General features: G+C 36.0%; 1 protein-coding gene across 11 annotated transcripts; it reads left to right on the forward strand.

Annotated features, from left to right (window-relative positions):
• Positions 1-7,176: 7,176 nt before the first annotated feature.
• LOC110771216 (inositol-pentakisphosphate 2-kinase-like) lies at positions 7,177-13,478 on the forward strand. 11 transcript variants are annotated; one of them, XR_015832829.1, is made up of 11 exons: positions 7,177-7,474; positions 7,599-7,737; positions 8,154-8,357; positions 8,686-8,833; positions 9,343-9,383; positions 9,522-9,632; positions 9,838-10,437; positions 10,632-10,831; positions 11,871-12,473; positions 12,565-12,753; positions 13,102-13,478. XR_015832829.1 is itself a non-coding variant. In XM_088246759.1 (9 exons), the coding sequence occupies exons 2-8, from the start codon at positions 7,636-7,638 to the stop codon at positions 10,785-10,787; spliced, it is 1,362 nt and encodes a 453-aa protein (XP_088102885.1). In that variant the 5' UTR covers positions 7,177-7,474; positions 7,599-7,635; the 3' UTR covers positions 10,788-10,831; positions 13,102-13,478. The 11 variants fall into 11 exon arrangements, 2 of the variants coding, with proteins under 2 accessions (XP_088102885.1, XP_088102884.1); XR_015832832.1 differs by having other exon boundaries at positions 12,565-12,660; XR_015832830.1 differs by having other exon boundaries at positions 11,871-12,217.
• Positions 13,479-15,284: the final 1,806 nt, after the last annotated feature.

Raw genomic sequence — 15,284 nt, forward strand, 5'->3', positions numbered from 1 at the left:
TTAATTGGTTGTTTGCACATTAATTTGTGTCCTTTTAGGAATGCAACACATATCCATGTACATATCGTACAAATATCGACAATATCGACGGTAATATCGGAAAATATCGATGTCGATAATTTCGCTCACACTTCAACAATATTTTATCAAAATATCGGTGTAATATCGCTAAAATATCGAAAATATCGAAAATATCGATGTAAAGGAAAAAAAAAACAAAAAAATAAGAAAAAAAAGGGGGGGAAAGGAAAAAAAAAACACAAAGGGGATTTGAACCCCTCCCATTTTACTCCTCTAACACCTTAACCACCATATCACTTATGTTTTTGTGATAATATGCTAAAATATTTATATTTATATGGGTGGCATGTTAACAATTACATGCAAAACTATTTTGGGGATTTATCATTTGATGACTACTCTTCATAATACACTTACTCTACACATAGAGATGATGAAGATAGTGAAAATTTTGAACCTCATATAGGAACTCTAAGTGGTACTAAGTCACTCATGTATCTTACCATGCAATGTATAAAGTGTAAAATATTGTAAGAAATCATTATATATAAATGATTATAGTGTGTTTAATCTATTTTCATTAATTACTATATATTTTCTACACTTACAGTGTTTGTTAGCTCGCTGTATAATCAACTTAAATCAGTTAAATCCATCATGCAATGCATTTCCTTCTAATTTTTTGTGATAAACTAATAGATAATTGACTAAATAAACATTCTCCAAAGTTTCAATAAAAATTTTCAAGTTTTTCTTATATTTTTATTCAATTTTTATCGATATCGATAATATCCCGATATTTCCATCGAAATTTCCGTGTTTTTGGACTACCGATATTTCCGATATCATCGATATCCTCAGCCCATCGACGCGCCCAGCCCATTATCAAATAAACAGGCCAAAGCAATACACTTGGCCCAAACATTGAGACTGGAAAGCAATCAAAACCGAAAAGAAAATTGGGCTTGAAACCAAAAATGGACTTGGCAGCTTTTTAAAGGAAGAAAAGAAGAGAAGCCCACAAGAGAAACAGACTCGCGTGACCTCTGTTTTGGAGAAGTCAACAATTTCGGCTGGAGTTAGAGATTGAACAGAGGCAGTTAAAAAGAACATCTCTGAAAAAACTCTGCCAAACCTGCTGCCAAAGAAATCAAAACCCATTTTTTCCAGAGATATTTTCTCTGCTCCAAAGAAGGCACCATTTTCAAGGGATAAGCAGACTCTATGAAAAGGAGATAAGCGGGAAACAGGGAGTTGTTCAAAAACTGAGAACTTACCATCACAAGCTTCAGACTCTTGCAAAAGCAGTTGAATTGGAAAAAGGGTTTGGCACCCCATCAAAAATACAGGGAAATAATCACTTCAGGAACTGATGGTTGAGTGCTTGCTTGCCAGAAAATGGATAGAACTCCCTTTCTTTTTCTTTTAAAACTAAAAAAAATCTTTTGAGATTGTTTGCCGCCCATTATTAAAAGAATTAAAACTCCCACTCCCAAAACCATTTCTTATAAATACAAGAAAGAGTGAACAGAGCAGAGAACAATCAACTCAACCAAAAAACTCAGTCAAAAGACAAACACTCAAAATGATCGCTTGATCTCAGAAAATTTTCAAACAGATTCAAACAGACCTAGAATCTGAAACATTTCAATTTCAAAAGCTTCACAACAAGCTCGCAGAATCATCCTGTTTTTCCCAGCAAAGACAGTTAAAACACTGCTTCTGATTTGAATCTCAGTTTACAAAACAGCAGAACGAGATTTTTCTCGTTACAAATTTGGTTCAGCAAAGCCAAGACAAGCAGAGTTTGAGTTTTCTTACAAATAGGAAAACCTCAACAAATTTATGGAGAGCCCTGACCAAGCAGCACAGGTACCACAGTACAGTCCCAGCTTAAGTCCAGCCACTTCTGCCCCTTTCAGACTGGAGAAGTCCCAGTTCTGCCCATCCAAAAGCCTTCCAGGGCTTGAAATAGATTAAAGCTCTGCCAAACTCAAGCTTTGGTATTGATTTGTAGTTGGAACCTAACAGTTGAAGCTGTCAAAGATCCAGTCCAGCCCAGGCATACCCAGTCCAGCCCAGAACGGAGGCATCTACCCAGACAGAAATAGAAGCACATCCTGCTTTTTGTCTTTTTATAGTCAGTTTTCCCTTTTTGAGCTTTGTAAAGAAGAGTTCTGCCTAAAAGCGGTTTACTCTGTTGTCATTTATTCTGGCCAGAACTACCAATTTTATACTGTGAAAAATTGTGAAGTCCTCACCAGTCTGAGGCAGGAAAAGAACTTACTTGGGAGATATTCCTCACCCAAATTCACAATCGCTTGTTCAAAGATTAGTAACTTGGGGCGCAAGTTATCTATTTTTAAAAGAAGTCTGCTAGGATTTTTATCGCTAGCAGTGGCACGCTCGACACACAAAGAAAGTTAATTTATTGACCAAACATGGTCTTTGGATTAACGGGGAACTTTACCCTACCATCACAGAAAACAAATCAAAACGGGTGAACAAATAATCATTAATATATATATATATATAAGATTTAAAAAAAATTATAATAATAATAATAATCAGTTCCTCTCCCACTTTGGGCCTAGTTGGAAGTGATTCTGTAAAGGCAAAAAGTGCTTTCTAATAGCGTTCGGTAGAAAATTTTGAAAGTGCTTCTATTCCTATAGTTTTTCCAATTCCTAAAAGGATCGGCTTTTACTTGGTATACCCAACTACCGTCAGGTTATATCTTGACATGGGACGACAGGCAAAAAGTGTTTTTGGCGCAATTTGTCAGTTCCAAGAAGAAAGTCTCCTCGATCATGGACGTAGCACATGCAACTCAAAAGCCAGCGGAAAATGTCAATGACTTTGTCATGAGATGGAGGACACTTAACTTCCAATGCCTTGAGAAAATTACTGAGCAATCAGCATTGCAAATGTATTACAACCTCTTGTCAGGCATTGCAAATTTGGTTGCCGCAACTAAACCCCAATCATTCGATGTGTTAGTGTCAAAGGCGAGCAATGTGAAAAGGCATATAGCTTGACAAAAATTGACGACCCAAAATTTTCAAATTGGGGAAAAGAAAATGAAAAAACGTCATACCTTTGTCAATACATATTAAAAAAATGAAAATGGCAAAAATAAAGAACCACCAAAAAGGCTAACTCTTAAAGAACGAAGATATGTCAAGTATTTTTTTGAAGATGATAATGTTGAAGAAATCTTTTGATGAACTTCTTGCTTGCATTGCAAGGCCATTACCCTACCATAATCAAGGCATCCTGTTGTGGCCAACAAGATATAAAAACAATAAATATTGTTGGTAGTCACTCATACACTCAAGCCATAACAAATATGATTAAGGTGAAACTCAATGCCACCGCGTCATTACCAAAGGGAGCAAAACATGTGGGTTTTAATGTCGACAATGAGGTCACAATGGTACATGCATATCCAGATATGCTGGAGGCAGGGGCGGATCCACAGTGGAGCAAGGGTGGTTAATTGACCCCCGCAAAGCCGAAATCTGATGCGTGAAGAAGAAAATTTGACCCCTGCAAACTGGTGGATGGCTAGGCAATTCATGCCCAGCACATGTTCGAAGAAATGCCCCAAAAGGTGTAGGCAACTTCAACATTGATTCAGATTTTTTTAAGCTTGATGGCGCTTCTGCTATTTGTATGTCAACAATCCCTAACTTTTTTAAGTCTTAGGTTTTTTGTTTGTCGCTCAGTCTCACCAGAATTAGCTGCACCCAATTGAAGAAGACGATGATGTGTTGAAAAGTGTTGGCAGCCAAAGAACCCAAATAAAACAGACAGCCCCACCCAACAAGAAGAAAATAAATTTAACATTTTTTTCCGATATTTTCAATAAATATTTATTATTGAGATTTGAATGGCAAAATTACTTTCTAAAAGAAAGAAAAACTTTTGAACAAAATGATTTACAAAGACAAATGATAATGATAAGAATGAAAGTAAACAAATAATCTACTTTCTTATAATTAAAATAATAATCTACTTACACGTATTAATAAACCCATCCAAAACCTAGATTATAAATTATCTTCTTGCTCACTTTTAGACACAAGTAAATATTATATTATGTTGTTTTTGGGTAATGAATAAGCAGCTAATTATTTAGTTAGAATGACTTTTTTCTAAGTGTCATCTATTTATATTGTTGGGTAATGAATAAGCAGCTATTTATACAAATCATCTATTTATGTTGCTGCTTATTCTCACTTTTAGACACAAATTATATTATCTTGTTTCATGAAAAAAATAATAATTGTCATCTATATAGAGAATGAATTGAACAGGGGGGAAATTTGCTCATCATGTGAATAAACAAAAACAAAAATCAAATTACAACACTAAATGCTGCTAGCATTGGTCCTTCATTTGAACGAGTCTCTTTTCTCCAAAATGTTTGTTGACATTTTACAAGTTGATCCCTAGAAGTAAAATTCTTGGATCTGCCACTGTCTGGAGGTCCACAAATTCTCACTCTTCATGAGCTTGTGACTACACCAAGTTTAGAGGTATGGGAAGATTCATTGGTCGACAAATCCGCTGAGGTATGGAAGATTCATTTGCCAAACAATTCCCACCTAATCACATATCTTCTACTTGTTTCGGTGTTTAGATTTGAGGCATGTCATCCTTAAAAAATAGAAGAATGAAGAAGTGGGTGCAAACGAAAGTTTAGGTCCCACAAAAGAATGACTATGAACAGCTCGCAAGGTCCCTCACACACTTATTGAGTTTTTACCAGCTGAGTTCTTTGCAAATGAATTTGTAGCTGGGGAAGAAGTTATTCAGTGCAACATGCTCTCTGTAGAGAAATATGAGGATGACACATATGTTGATAAGATTACATTCTTCTTTGATTAATGCACTCATCTACAAATAAAACACAACAAAATGAGGAAGATGAGTCCTCCAAAACCTCGAGGAAGTCAAAGTCAAAAGAGATCCATGTCTCCCTCCCGAAAAATAATGTTGCAATGGAAGCTCCAGTCTCCACCTCAAAGGCAATGGCCCCTAAACCTGATCATGGTAAAGCAAATGCATCATCACAATCACATACAGTTAAGTATGATATATTGGCTCATCTTAAGCGTATATTTGGTCCTCTAAGTATTTATTATGCTTTACAAATGTCAAGAAAGCTTAAGGAAGCACTTGTAATGGCATTGATGATCCCCGACCTATATAAGTCATGTCTTAAGTCAACAAAGATTTGCGCATCATGCCTGTTAGCAATCACTTTTGATGAAGATGACTTTTTTCGTGGGTCCGAGTTTCATAACCAACCACTCTACGACATTATCTTCTCACTTACAGAGTTCTTGATATCCAAGGTTGATCTGCTTTGCCTGACGAAGAAGTATTCACAATAGAAACCCGCACATGGTAGTTGTATTTTGATGGGGTATCAAGAAGACAATGAGCATGGGCATGTTTAGTGTTTTTTACGCAATCGGGGGCTTAATCCCATAATCATTCTCTGTTGTAACTTTATGCTCAAATAACATGGCAGAGTATGAAGCACTCATCATTGGCCTTGAAATTGATCTCGAGATGCATGTCGATTGTTTGCGAGCATATAGTGATACACACTTAATTGTCAGGATAGTTGGATGATCAATACAAAGTCAGAAATGCCACTCTCGTCCCATACCATTAAAAAGAAAAATATACCGTGTCACAATTCCAAGATATTCGTGTCAGTCACATCCCAAGGTCAGAGAATGATAAAGCTGATGCATTGGCTGATTTGGCTACATCATTAACACTACGTGGCGAAACATATTTACTAATCATTGTTGGGGAACATCATTTACTACTCCCAACAATAAAGATAATTGAAGAGGTTACTGATTAAAATGTCATTACGGCTTATGAATCTGCTGAAGATCCAAATGATCTCGATTGAAGCAAGCCTATAATTGAGTATCTCCAACATGACAAGTTGCCAAGTGACTAAAAGAAAAAAGTTGAAGTTAGGCACAAAGCAATCCGATTTATTTACTTAAATGACACCGTCATAATCTCATGTTTCTTCTTTTTTGTCTAACCCATTTAAAAATGTAATTGTAAATATATAAAGAGGTTAAAAGGCTTGTGGCTTCCAAATTCTCTCAGTTGTTGCTATCCAATTTTGAAGTAAAAGGTAACCTAATTTCAAAAGTAAGGATTCCAAATTGAGTATGGTAAAGACAAAACACTATGAGTTTTGCTATCATAGGAAAATATAGCTTTCTTAGATCTCCACGTAGTTATATCAACAAGAAAACTTTGAGGCTTGTTTGAAGTTTTCTTAAGCACTATCATTGTAACCGTTCACATTTTATATCACAAACAGCTATGTTCATGAGAGTTTTCGTTTGAGCACCATCCAATCCACCATTGTCTCTCATTTCCGGTTTGTTGTAATTTATAATTCAAGGACTTGAGAGATCAGCTGAACAACCAACTTCTTTCCATTGAACACGTCATTCACACAAGCACTCCCTCGACCAACATCAAACGACACCAACAACTATGTCACCAAATTTAAGAAACAAAAGGTGCGAAATTCTATAGTGATGATGTCATATATGGACCTCTTATGTGGGCCTTTATATTAGTCACATGATCATTTCTTTAAACTTAAGTAAAGTTACTATTCAGATGAATCATATGACTAATATGAAGATCCACATCTATGGTCCATATATGGCACCCTCACCATAAAACGACTCAACCCTCACCATAGAATGACTCAACAAAAGGTAATTACTGTCAATCAAGAATTATATAGTGAGGGCCTAATATATGACTCTATCTTTTAACCGTTGGATCAAAATGATTGGCCATTAGATCAAATTGATTAACCTGAACCAATATTTAAGAAATAGGGTCTCACTTAAGGCTATATATTAGATCCTCACTGTAGAATTACTCTACAGTCAATAGGCCTTCTGGTTGCCAAGTGGGTTTGTTCTCTGTAAGCATCGCATAATGGGCGAAGCCCATTAATTAAACTGCAATTTGTTTTGTTGTGCGTAGCCCAACGACCCAAGTTCGTATATCTTGTCGCGGTCGACCTGTTCTTGTGATTTTTCCTTTCTTTCTTTTAAAAGTTTCATTTTTTCTTTCCTTTTACTTTTCCGGAGTGGGTTTTGGGTTTAGGTTGCTTGTCTCATACTTGTGCTATAAATGCGGTATAACTAGTGAGATTACGCGGAAAGGAATTAGCATCCCAGAAAGTGAAGCTACAAAGGTAAAAGTGAAGCCACTGACACAGTGATAAGCCATTAAGAAATTGTTCGAGTCCAAACAAAGATTCCCAGTTCCCACTACGAACGACTTTCTTTGTTTGTTCTGCGTTCTCAGCCTCAGGTCTTATCTATTAAATCATCATCTCTCTGCGACTTCGGTGTTTTGTGTGTCAGCTGATTCTTGCAAGGTGTTTGATCAAGCTGATTCTTGCAAATCTTATCTCCTCAATTGGGCACTTTCAAATTTCGATCTTGCATTGAGGATTTTTGTTTTGGATAGAAAAAAGAAACTGAAAATCTTCATTTGTGCAGTAACTATGAGCAGCTGAATCTTAGTCAACACCAAGATATGGAGGTTGTTTTAGAGAAAAAAGACGCTGCTGATTGGGTTTACAGAGGCGAAGGCGCTGCCAATCTTGTTCTCGGTTACAGCGGATCCGCCCCTGCTTTTGTATGTTTCATACTTTGTTTGATTGTTTCCAAAACACACACCACCTGAGCTTCAATTATGCACTTATCTAAAAGTATGTGTTTTTTCTTCCTGAGAAAAAAGAGAGAAGAATTTCTTAGGCCGTTTGATAACCTTTTCAATTTTAGTTTTTAGCTTTCATTTTTTGTGCTAGAGTATAGAGGAAAAAGAGGGGGAATGAAAGTGAGAATGAGTGGAGATGAGATTGAGAGGGGATGATGGTAGGGAAGAGTAACAAAAGTGAAAACAAAAACTAAAAACTGAAATCTCTTTGAAATTGTTTTCACTTTCAAGTTTTTGTTTTCACTTTTGTAACTCCTCCCCTCTCATCCTCTCTCTCAACCTCATCCTTACTCTCATGTTTGAAGCTTATAATGATTGTACCTTGCTCTATGTAGATTGGGAAAGTAATGCGTCTACAGAAAGCTCCAATTAATGGGTCAAAGTCCATGAACAGTCCCACTGCATTAACCGTGCATGAACGTCTTCTGTGGAAGGACACGGAGGACATTGTAGCTACCTCTAACAAAGAACTTGCTTGCCAACTGTTTGTGAAGCACATCATGAGCCCTCTATTGGGTTCCACACACGTTGATTCTGGGGTATGTAGCTATCTACACTTGTACTAATGCATGATGCTTGTCCACGTTGTATGTATCATTTCAAAATAGTTATGGTGGGCTTTAAGGCATTTTTTAGTTGAGTTGTATTTGTACATGGGGTATGTATCTATGTCCGGGTCCAAGACAATTATGCCGCGTCATGCGGTAAGCTTTCTCTTATAAGGGGAAGCTACAATAGTGTTGATGGAAATACCCTCATACTACTGCAATATAGTTATGCATTTGGTTTTCCCGTGAAGTCATGCATGCATGTGGTAAGATGTACAAAATGGTTTAGTTCTTTAACCTTCAGTTTGAAATTTGGCAGATGCGTGTCCCTGCTTCCAAAGAATTCTTGGAGTCGGTTGAGAAGAACGTAATTTGTCAGCGTCCTGCTTCTCGAGTTGATGCTGCCAAAGTTGACACACAATGTGATTCTGTGCTTCTCATGTCTGATCATTCTCTTTTTCCTCGTGGTAATTAGTCTCTCTGTTACAATTTTAATTGGTGCTGCACTTAAAGATATAGAACTGTCTGTTCTGCACTTGTCAATAATTTAGTTCGAAAGTCAGATGGCTTATTTAGTCTAGCCTATGATCCAGGTTTCTTTCTTTCATGCCTGTTTTGGTTGCTAACACTTAAAAGTTCTCCCTTTGCCTTTTACTTTTCTAGTAAAAGATATGAGGTAATATCTACACACCTACACTAAAACTCAGAGAAGCAGGGAGAGAAACCTGGAGATAGCAGCATTCTGCTTAGAATCATAGGAAATTTGTATCTTATTAAAAGTAGGTGCACATATTTATCTAAATATTGTCTTGTGATAGATATGATCAGAAGTTTTCTTTTATGTTTTGTTTTATTTCTGAGACCTTAGGAAAAAGCTCTGACAGTCCGGAACATAATAAATTAATAATTTGATTGTCACTTTTATTTAAGTGTAAATTTCAAGGAGTGATAGTTTATTCTTCTTTATTCATTTCAGGTACTCATGAAGTTGAACCCTGTATATCTGTGGAGATAAAGGTGCTTTTCCCTGTTTGTGTTCTTTGTTTCTATTTTATGCTTGTCATGTAAACTTTTTTCTCGTTACCTTCACATGAGTAATACCCTTGAAATATATTTAGTTATTCCTTTTTTCTTTTCAATTGTTCCCAAAAATAGCCAAAATGTGGATTTCTGCCATCTTCAAAGTTCATTGATGAAGGAAATGCCATTAAACGGAGCATTACTCGTTTTCGGATGCACCAAGCTCTGAAGTTGCATCAAGGAGAGGTGTGCTTTTACTATGTTCTTCTCTTGGTCAAATTATTTACTACCCGGAAATCAGCCAAATGAGTTCCATATGTTCAATGGGAATTCCATCTCATCTAATTCTTAGAACTTCTACGCACAAATATAAGCAAAGAGAGTCCTATTGTAGTAATACTAAACATCAATGTTTAATTTTGACTTGGATATGTCTAAACCTGTGTTACAGGTATCAGAATATAGTGAATATAATCCACTTGATCTGTTCTCTGGATCCAAGGACAGAATACATAAAGCTATCAGGGATCTCTTCTCAACCCCGCAGAATAACTTCCGTGTATTCTTGAATGGTTCTCAAATATTTGGGGGCTTAGGTGGTGGTGCAGACAGTACCGATTTTGTGACTCGGGGAAAATTTGAAGATGCACTCAAGTGTGTTATTCAGGGAGGTGATGGTTTGCGCACAATGAGTTTTCTACTGCTTGTTGCTGAGACAGTTCATAAATCTGGAGTGTTGGATCGGCTCCTTGAGGTCCAGAAACTTGATAATCTTGACATTGATGGGGCTATCCATGCGTATTATGACATTATTTCGGAGCCTTGCAGGGTATGTAGAGCATCCGGTAAAGAAAAAATGTCACAGAGATATCTTTCATTGCATTCCATCTCTTTGGATGAAAGCTTGAAGATTGTGAAGGATTTTTTGATAGCTGCTACTGCAAAGGACTGCAGTTTGATGATTAGTTTTAGACCAAGGGAAGATGGGAATCCAGGATCTCCATATAATAATTTGTATCTAGATTCAACCAACCAATTTTTTGATTACAAGGTACAGAGCCTCTTATCATTTTGTTCCGACTGATTTTCATTTTTTACAAATTTTCTTCTCGTAATTTAATACCATTTCTTAACAGCTAGAGCACGTAAATATCTTATTTGAGTTGCATTTTCCTAGGTGAAATCCCCTGTGGGGGAAATCCTTCCTTTTGACATTAATATCTTATTTGAGTTTCATTTTCCTAGGTGAATTTCATTGACCTGGATTTGAAACAGTTGAAGAAAATGGAAGAATATTATGAGTTGGATAAAAAAATAGTAAGCTACTACAATCAAATGGTGGAAACTGAGGAAAGACAAAAGAAAAATACAAGCACAATGGCTCTAAAAACTGCAAATTGAGATTTGTTGCTGTGCCATGGAAGATACTTTACTTCAAATTATGAGTAAGTGCAAGTCGGTTGATATATAGTATTTTCTGTAAATTATTGTTGTTAATAGCTGTATTTGTTTGTATACTTCGTGGCTTTTAGCCATTATTTCTTTATTTCCTTTGTTTCTATGAAGTTTTTGATTTGCAAGGTTTGTAATATAAGCAAGTTATTCCCATCCCTCTTCCCCTCCTTTTTCTTTGTGCCAATGATTTATCATATATAAGCTTTATCTTAGTGTTTGCATGTGGGGTTTGGTTGGGGAAGGGCTTTGTTTGTTTTGAAGAATGATGAAATTCTTTTCTTTGTTCTTTTTTCTTTTTTTAATAACTGGTTTGAAATATATCCTGGACTGCCGCAGCATGCATCATCAGTCCATGCAAATCTTTCATTTCTAGAATAGATTAAGCTACGGTAATTTTTATACTGCAAGTCTGCAAATGTTCGTGGGCATGTCCTAATTTTGTTTGAACTTACCATTCATTAGGAGGCAAATGCATTCAATTTAGATTGAGTTATGCATATTTACTGCAACTTTTTTATTGTATTAGCATAAACATGGCATGCTGCTTTAGTCCTCACATAGTTTTGTAGAGGCACGTAATCAGTGTTTCATGTTGTTAATAAAGCTCATGAAGACTAACGAGGGAAGTAGAGAATGTGATAAAAAAAAACCGTTGTATAAGATTGAGAAGTTTAATTGGAAATGAGGAGAAACTGATGTATCAACTAACTTCAATGTGATTCCATCAAAAACCCACATGGCCTATTAATTTAGACAGCTGGATTTTCAAATTGTGGTATTAGTACTACTATAAAGAAAAACAAAGGACCAGGGCATCCATGGTGTTTTCTAACTGATATTTTAGGGAATCAATGAATTATCTAAGTTTGAACAAGCGATTTCTTGCATAGGCATTAATCTAAATTTCCAGTTTTTATCATCAGAATTCTTTTTGCACTTGCTTTATGCTTCCTTATAGTTCTTCATATTTTTCAAGTTTTCCATTGTTGGTGCAGATTTATATTTTGATATCCTTTAATAAATTGTCAGGTAAACGTAAGGATCTTACAGTTTTGATTTCAACAATGGAACCAAACACATTTAGTTTTGAGCAGTAACTTATGACATTTTCCACTTGTCTGATGTACAAAGTGTGATTTGGAGTTCGTTTTTGTAACTACATTGCCAAACCACGAACATTCAAAAGAAATGACTTGGAAGAATCAATGAACCTGATGCTGGAACATGTTTCTAGACCAGGTGGTAAGACTAATATGGAAGGCTCTGTGAACTCTGGTTGTTCAGCTTTGATATTTTGATCAGCATATATGTGGAATATAAAGGCCGTGGGTTGGCTACATCATGTGCTGAACAATGAGCTCCTGAGCTGTCTATAGGTCTATCTCTCTCTCTCTCTCTCTCTCTCTCTCCCTCTCTGTTTGTTTGTGTGGATCTAATCCTGTTAAAGTTGATGATTCAAGTACGGGGAAGAAGGAATTAATACGTTCCAGAAGTGGGTCAAGTTTGCCCTCAACTGATCCCACTAAAGCTGAATTGAGAAACTGATTGCCATTACTATATCCCAATACATTGCATAATGTCAGGTCTTCTTTATTTTCTTGGAGACATCCTGAGCTAAAACCTCATTTGTTGGTTTGTTCAAAATCTTTGTTTTCTTCAGTGAATCAGCATGTTACTTCTAGTAAAATTTGCTACAAGCTGACACACCTGTGTGTACAAACAGGCGAATGGGCAAGCTTGTCAGAGTCAGGCAGGCCTGCAACATTTTTTGGTGAAAACCAAGGTATCCCCCGCGCGATTGAGGGGACTAACCCTCGAGGTACTGTCGGGCGCGAAGCGGCCTGCAACATTTTAACTTTGCTATAAAATGTCTCATTTCTTTTAAGATAAAGAGGATTTGCATTGTAGAAAGGTGTGTTTTTCTTCCTACTAAAACTATAAGTAATTGTTCGCATATATCATAATTTTTCTGTGAAGAGGATTTTTCAAATGAGTATGAAAGGTGCTTTGATGTTTGTTTTGTTAAATCTCTGGAGTTAATTTTCAATTAGCTAATATTAATAAATTAGTTTACTTATTAAGCCACACGAGGTTTGTTGTTTTGTTTAATCTGCATGCTTTAGTTGTTTCTCAAAAAAATTAATTCCCGAATCGAAAAATGTCTAAGAGAAATGATTGCAACAAGCAAATTAATTGATTTCTATAACTGGACAAGCAGTTTCTACTCTTTCCTTCATTTTAATACCGTTCATCATTTCAGGGACTCTATGGAAGCGAACGGAGGGGTGTAAACCATCAAAGTCAGCCTATGGAAGTTCCAATAACTGATAATTTTGATAATTTTCATCAAAAATCAGCCTTGAGAACTTGACAGAGACTTGATGAATTTCGAAGGTCTACTGAGCTTTTGATTTACAAACATTGATGAGTACCCTTATTTTTTGTTTTGTAAGCAGGAACTTCGTGAGCACCTTATTTTTAAGGTACAGGCAACATCGACTGTATATATAACTAATCTACTGGTGTATTGATCATTTGCAAAACTTCCTTTGTGTCATTAATTCGTAAAATGTACTCTGACGAACTGGTGAATTTGGGTTTGCAATTTACCTTGGCTGTCTCATTGTTTTTTGTGCATCAGTTCCCAGTTTTTGCAGTTCCTCTAGAAGGTGTGTTTTGTTTGCCTTCGGTAACTTCGATTTGGTGCGTGTTCTTAAGCTAGAAAAGTCGTTAATATCGTTAACCTTGCCTTCAACAACTAATTCATAGGAGAAGAGGTAACTTGTTTTGAACGTGAAAAAAGAAGTTGAACAATTCGTTGGCAATCTCAAAGCTATTCAAGCTGCGCGCGCTTGAGGATGCAGAGCAAATGCAATGTCTTCCCTTACTGGGGTTTCTTTTCTTTCCTCTAAATATACTTCACGAGGCCCATTAGTCTCTTGGATATGGAGCTTAGTGCAACAAGCCTTTGGTCCAATATCCTTTTTATTTTCTTGCAGCATTGGTCTCATTTTTTGTGCTTGGGCATGGTCTTGGAAATTGCCCAATGAATTATTGGCTTCTTTGAGTTCCTGAGACCATCTCCAACCATTGGGGTGGAAACCCAAATTTTCATTTTGAGTCCAAAATTCTTCTTCAACCCATGTATTTTGGAGGGTGGAAATTTGAGAAATATCTAATTTGGGGTGGAATTCCAGTCCAAGTTTTGCCTGAACTGGTTTTTTATGTGGAGCCTAAAGCTTTGCTTGGAAGCCCATATGAAAAAGAAAAAGTGTTGGGCCCCGCGTGACAGCTTTGCTATCTATCCAGCAGATTTGTGCGCAATAGCTGGCAGCTCCAGCAAAGGTGATTCCAACAGCTGAATTCAAAAGATGTGCTTTTTTTTTTCTTTTCTTTTTTTCACTCCAACGGCTATATTTTGCATCTGATTGATATTCGGCAATCTGAACGCTAAAATTTCACATACAACGGCTCAAATTTAAATCCAAGGGTCAAAATAATATTTATAATTAATCTAAATCAGATCTAACCCCAAAACTTATTCCAAACTATATAAATAGCCATTCATTTGGTAAATAATCCACTAATTTTTTTTTTCCTTTCTTCTTTTGTTATATTTTTTTATTCTACTTTCATTCTTGTTGAGAATGACCCCAAAACATATGGTGAAGGTCATCATCATCAAAATTGTTGAGCATATTGCTCCAACAAAAACATATGGTGATGAACATGCAACCCTCTGTTGATGAAGGTCATCATCATCAGAATCATCATTGAAGAAATTTTGTATACTCTTCCCACGTGAATTCATTGTAAGAAGGAGAATGAGATTGAAGGAGATTGTGTGGTCAATTCGGTAGAATAACACTTCTTAAATAGAGAAGAGAATGAGATGACCTACATGTTTGAAAATAATTGAATGAAGATAGGAAAAAATAGGGAAAGATAAAGGAATCCAATAAAGTGAGATGAACAAAGATGAGCAATAGTTCAGAACATGATTGAAACAAGACAATAGGGGATGGGAAAGGGTTCAGAAAATAATTGAAGAACACAAGTGGAGGTGGGCAAAAGTTCATAACATTATTGAAGTGCCCTTTATGATATATTTTTTTCCTTAGTCTTTTATGAATTTAGGAGTTAGAGTTTTCGATTTTTGATATTGAAATCCTTGATATTGGAAAAAATAAAATTAAAGGATTGCAAAAAAGAGCCAAAGCGATAGATTGGTAATGATTATTACTTAGTAGAAAATAAGAGTTTAAGAAGGAAGATACATGAATTTCTATTTCTTTTATTGTTGTTGTTACAATAGAAGAACAAAAAAACAAAAAACAAAATCAAGGTAAAACTGTAAAATTGGAGGCACAAAGAACTAACGTAGAATCGAAATTAGAGAAATGAAAAAGCATTTGTGGATCTGCGGCAATCAATTACAATTCA

This window comes from Prunus avium, chromosome 1, assembly GCF_965620075.1.
Source record: "Prunus avium chromosome 1, drPruAviu1.hap1.1, whole genome shotgun sequence".
Classification (NCBI taxonomy): Eukaryota; Viridiplantae; Streptophyta; class Magnoliopsida; order Rosales; family Rosaceae; genus Prunus; species Prunus avium.

What these genes read in the sequence shown, in the direction of transcription:
- LOC110771216 (XM_088246759.1), top strand. Translation starts at nt 7,636, where the DNA reads ATGGAGGTTGTTTTAGAGAAAAAAGACGCTGCTGATTGGGTTTACAGA. An exon ending in GCGGATCCGCCCCTGCTTTT is followed by an intron (nt 7,738 to 8,153) that starts GTATGTTTCATA and finishes TGCTCTATGTAG; the next exon opens with ATTGGGAAAGTAATGCGTCT. An exon ending in TGAAGTTGCATCAAGGAGAG is followed by an intron (nt 9,633 to 9,837) that starts GTGTGCTTTTAC and finishes CCTGTGTTACAG; the next exon opens with GTATCAGAATATAGTGAATA.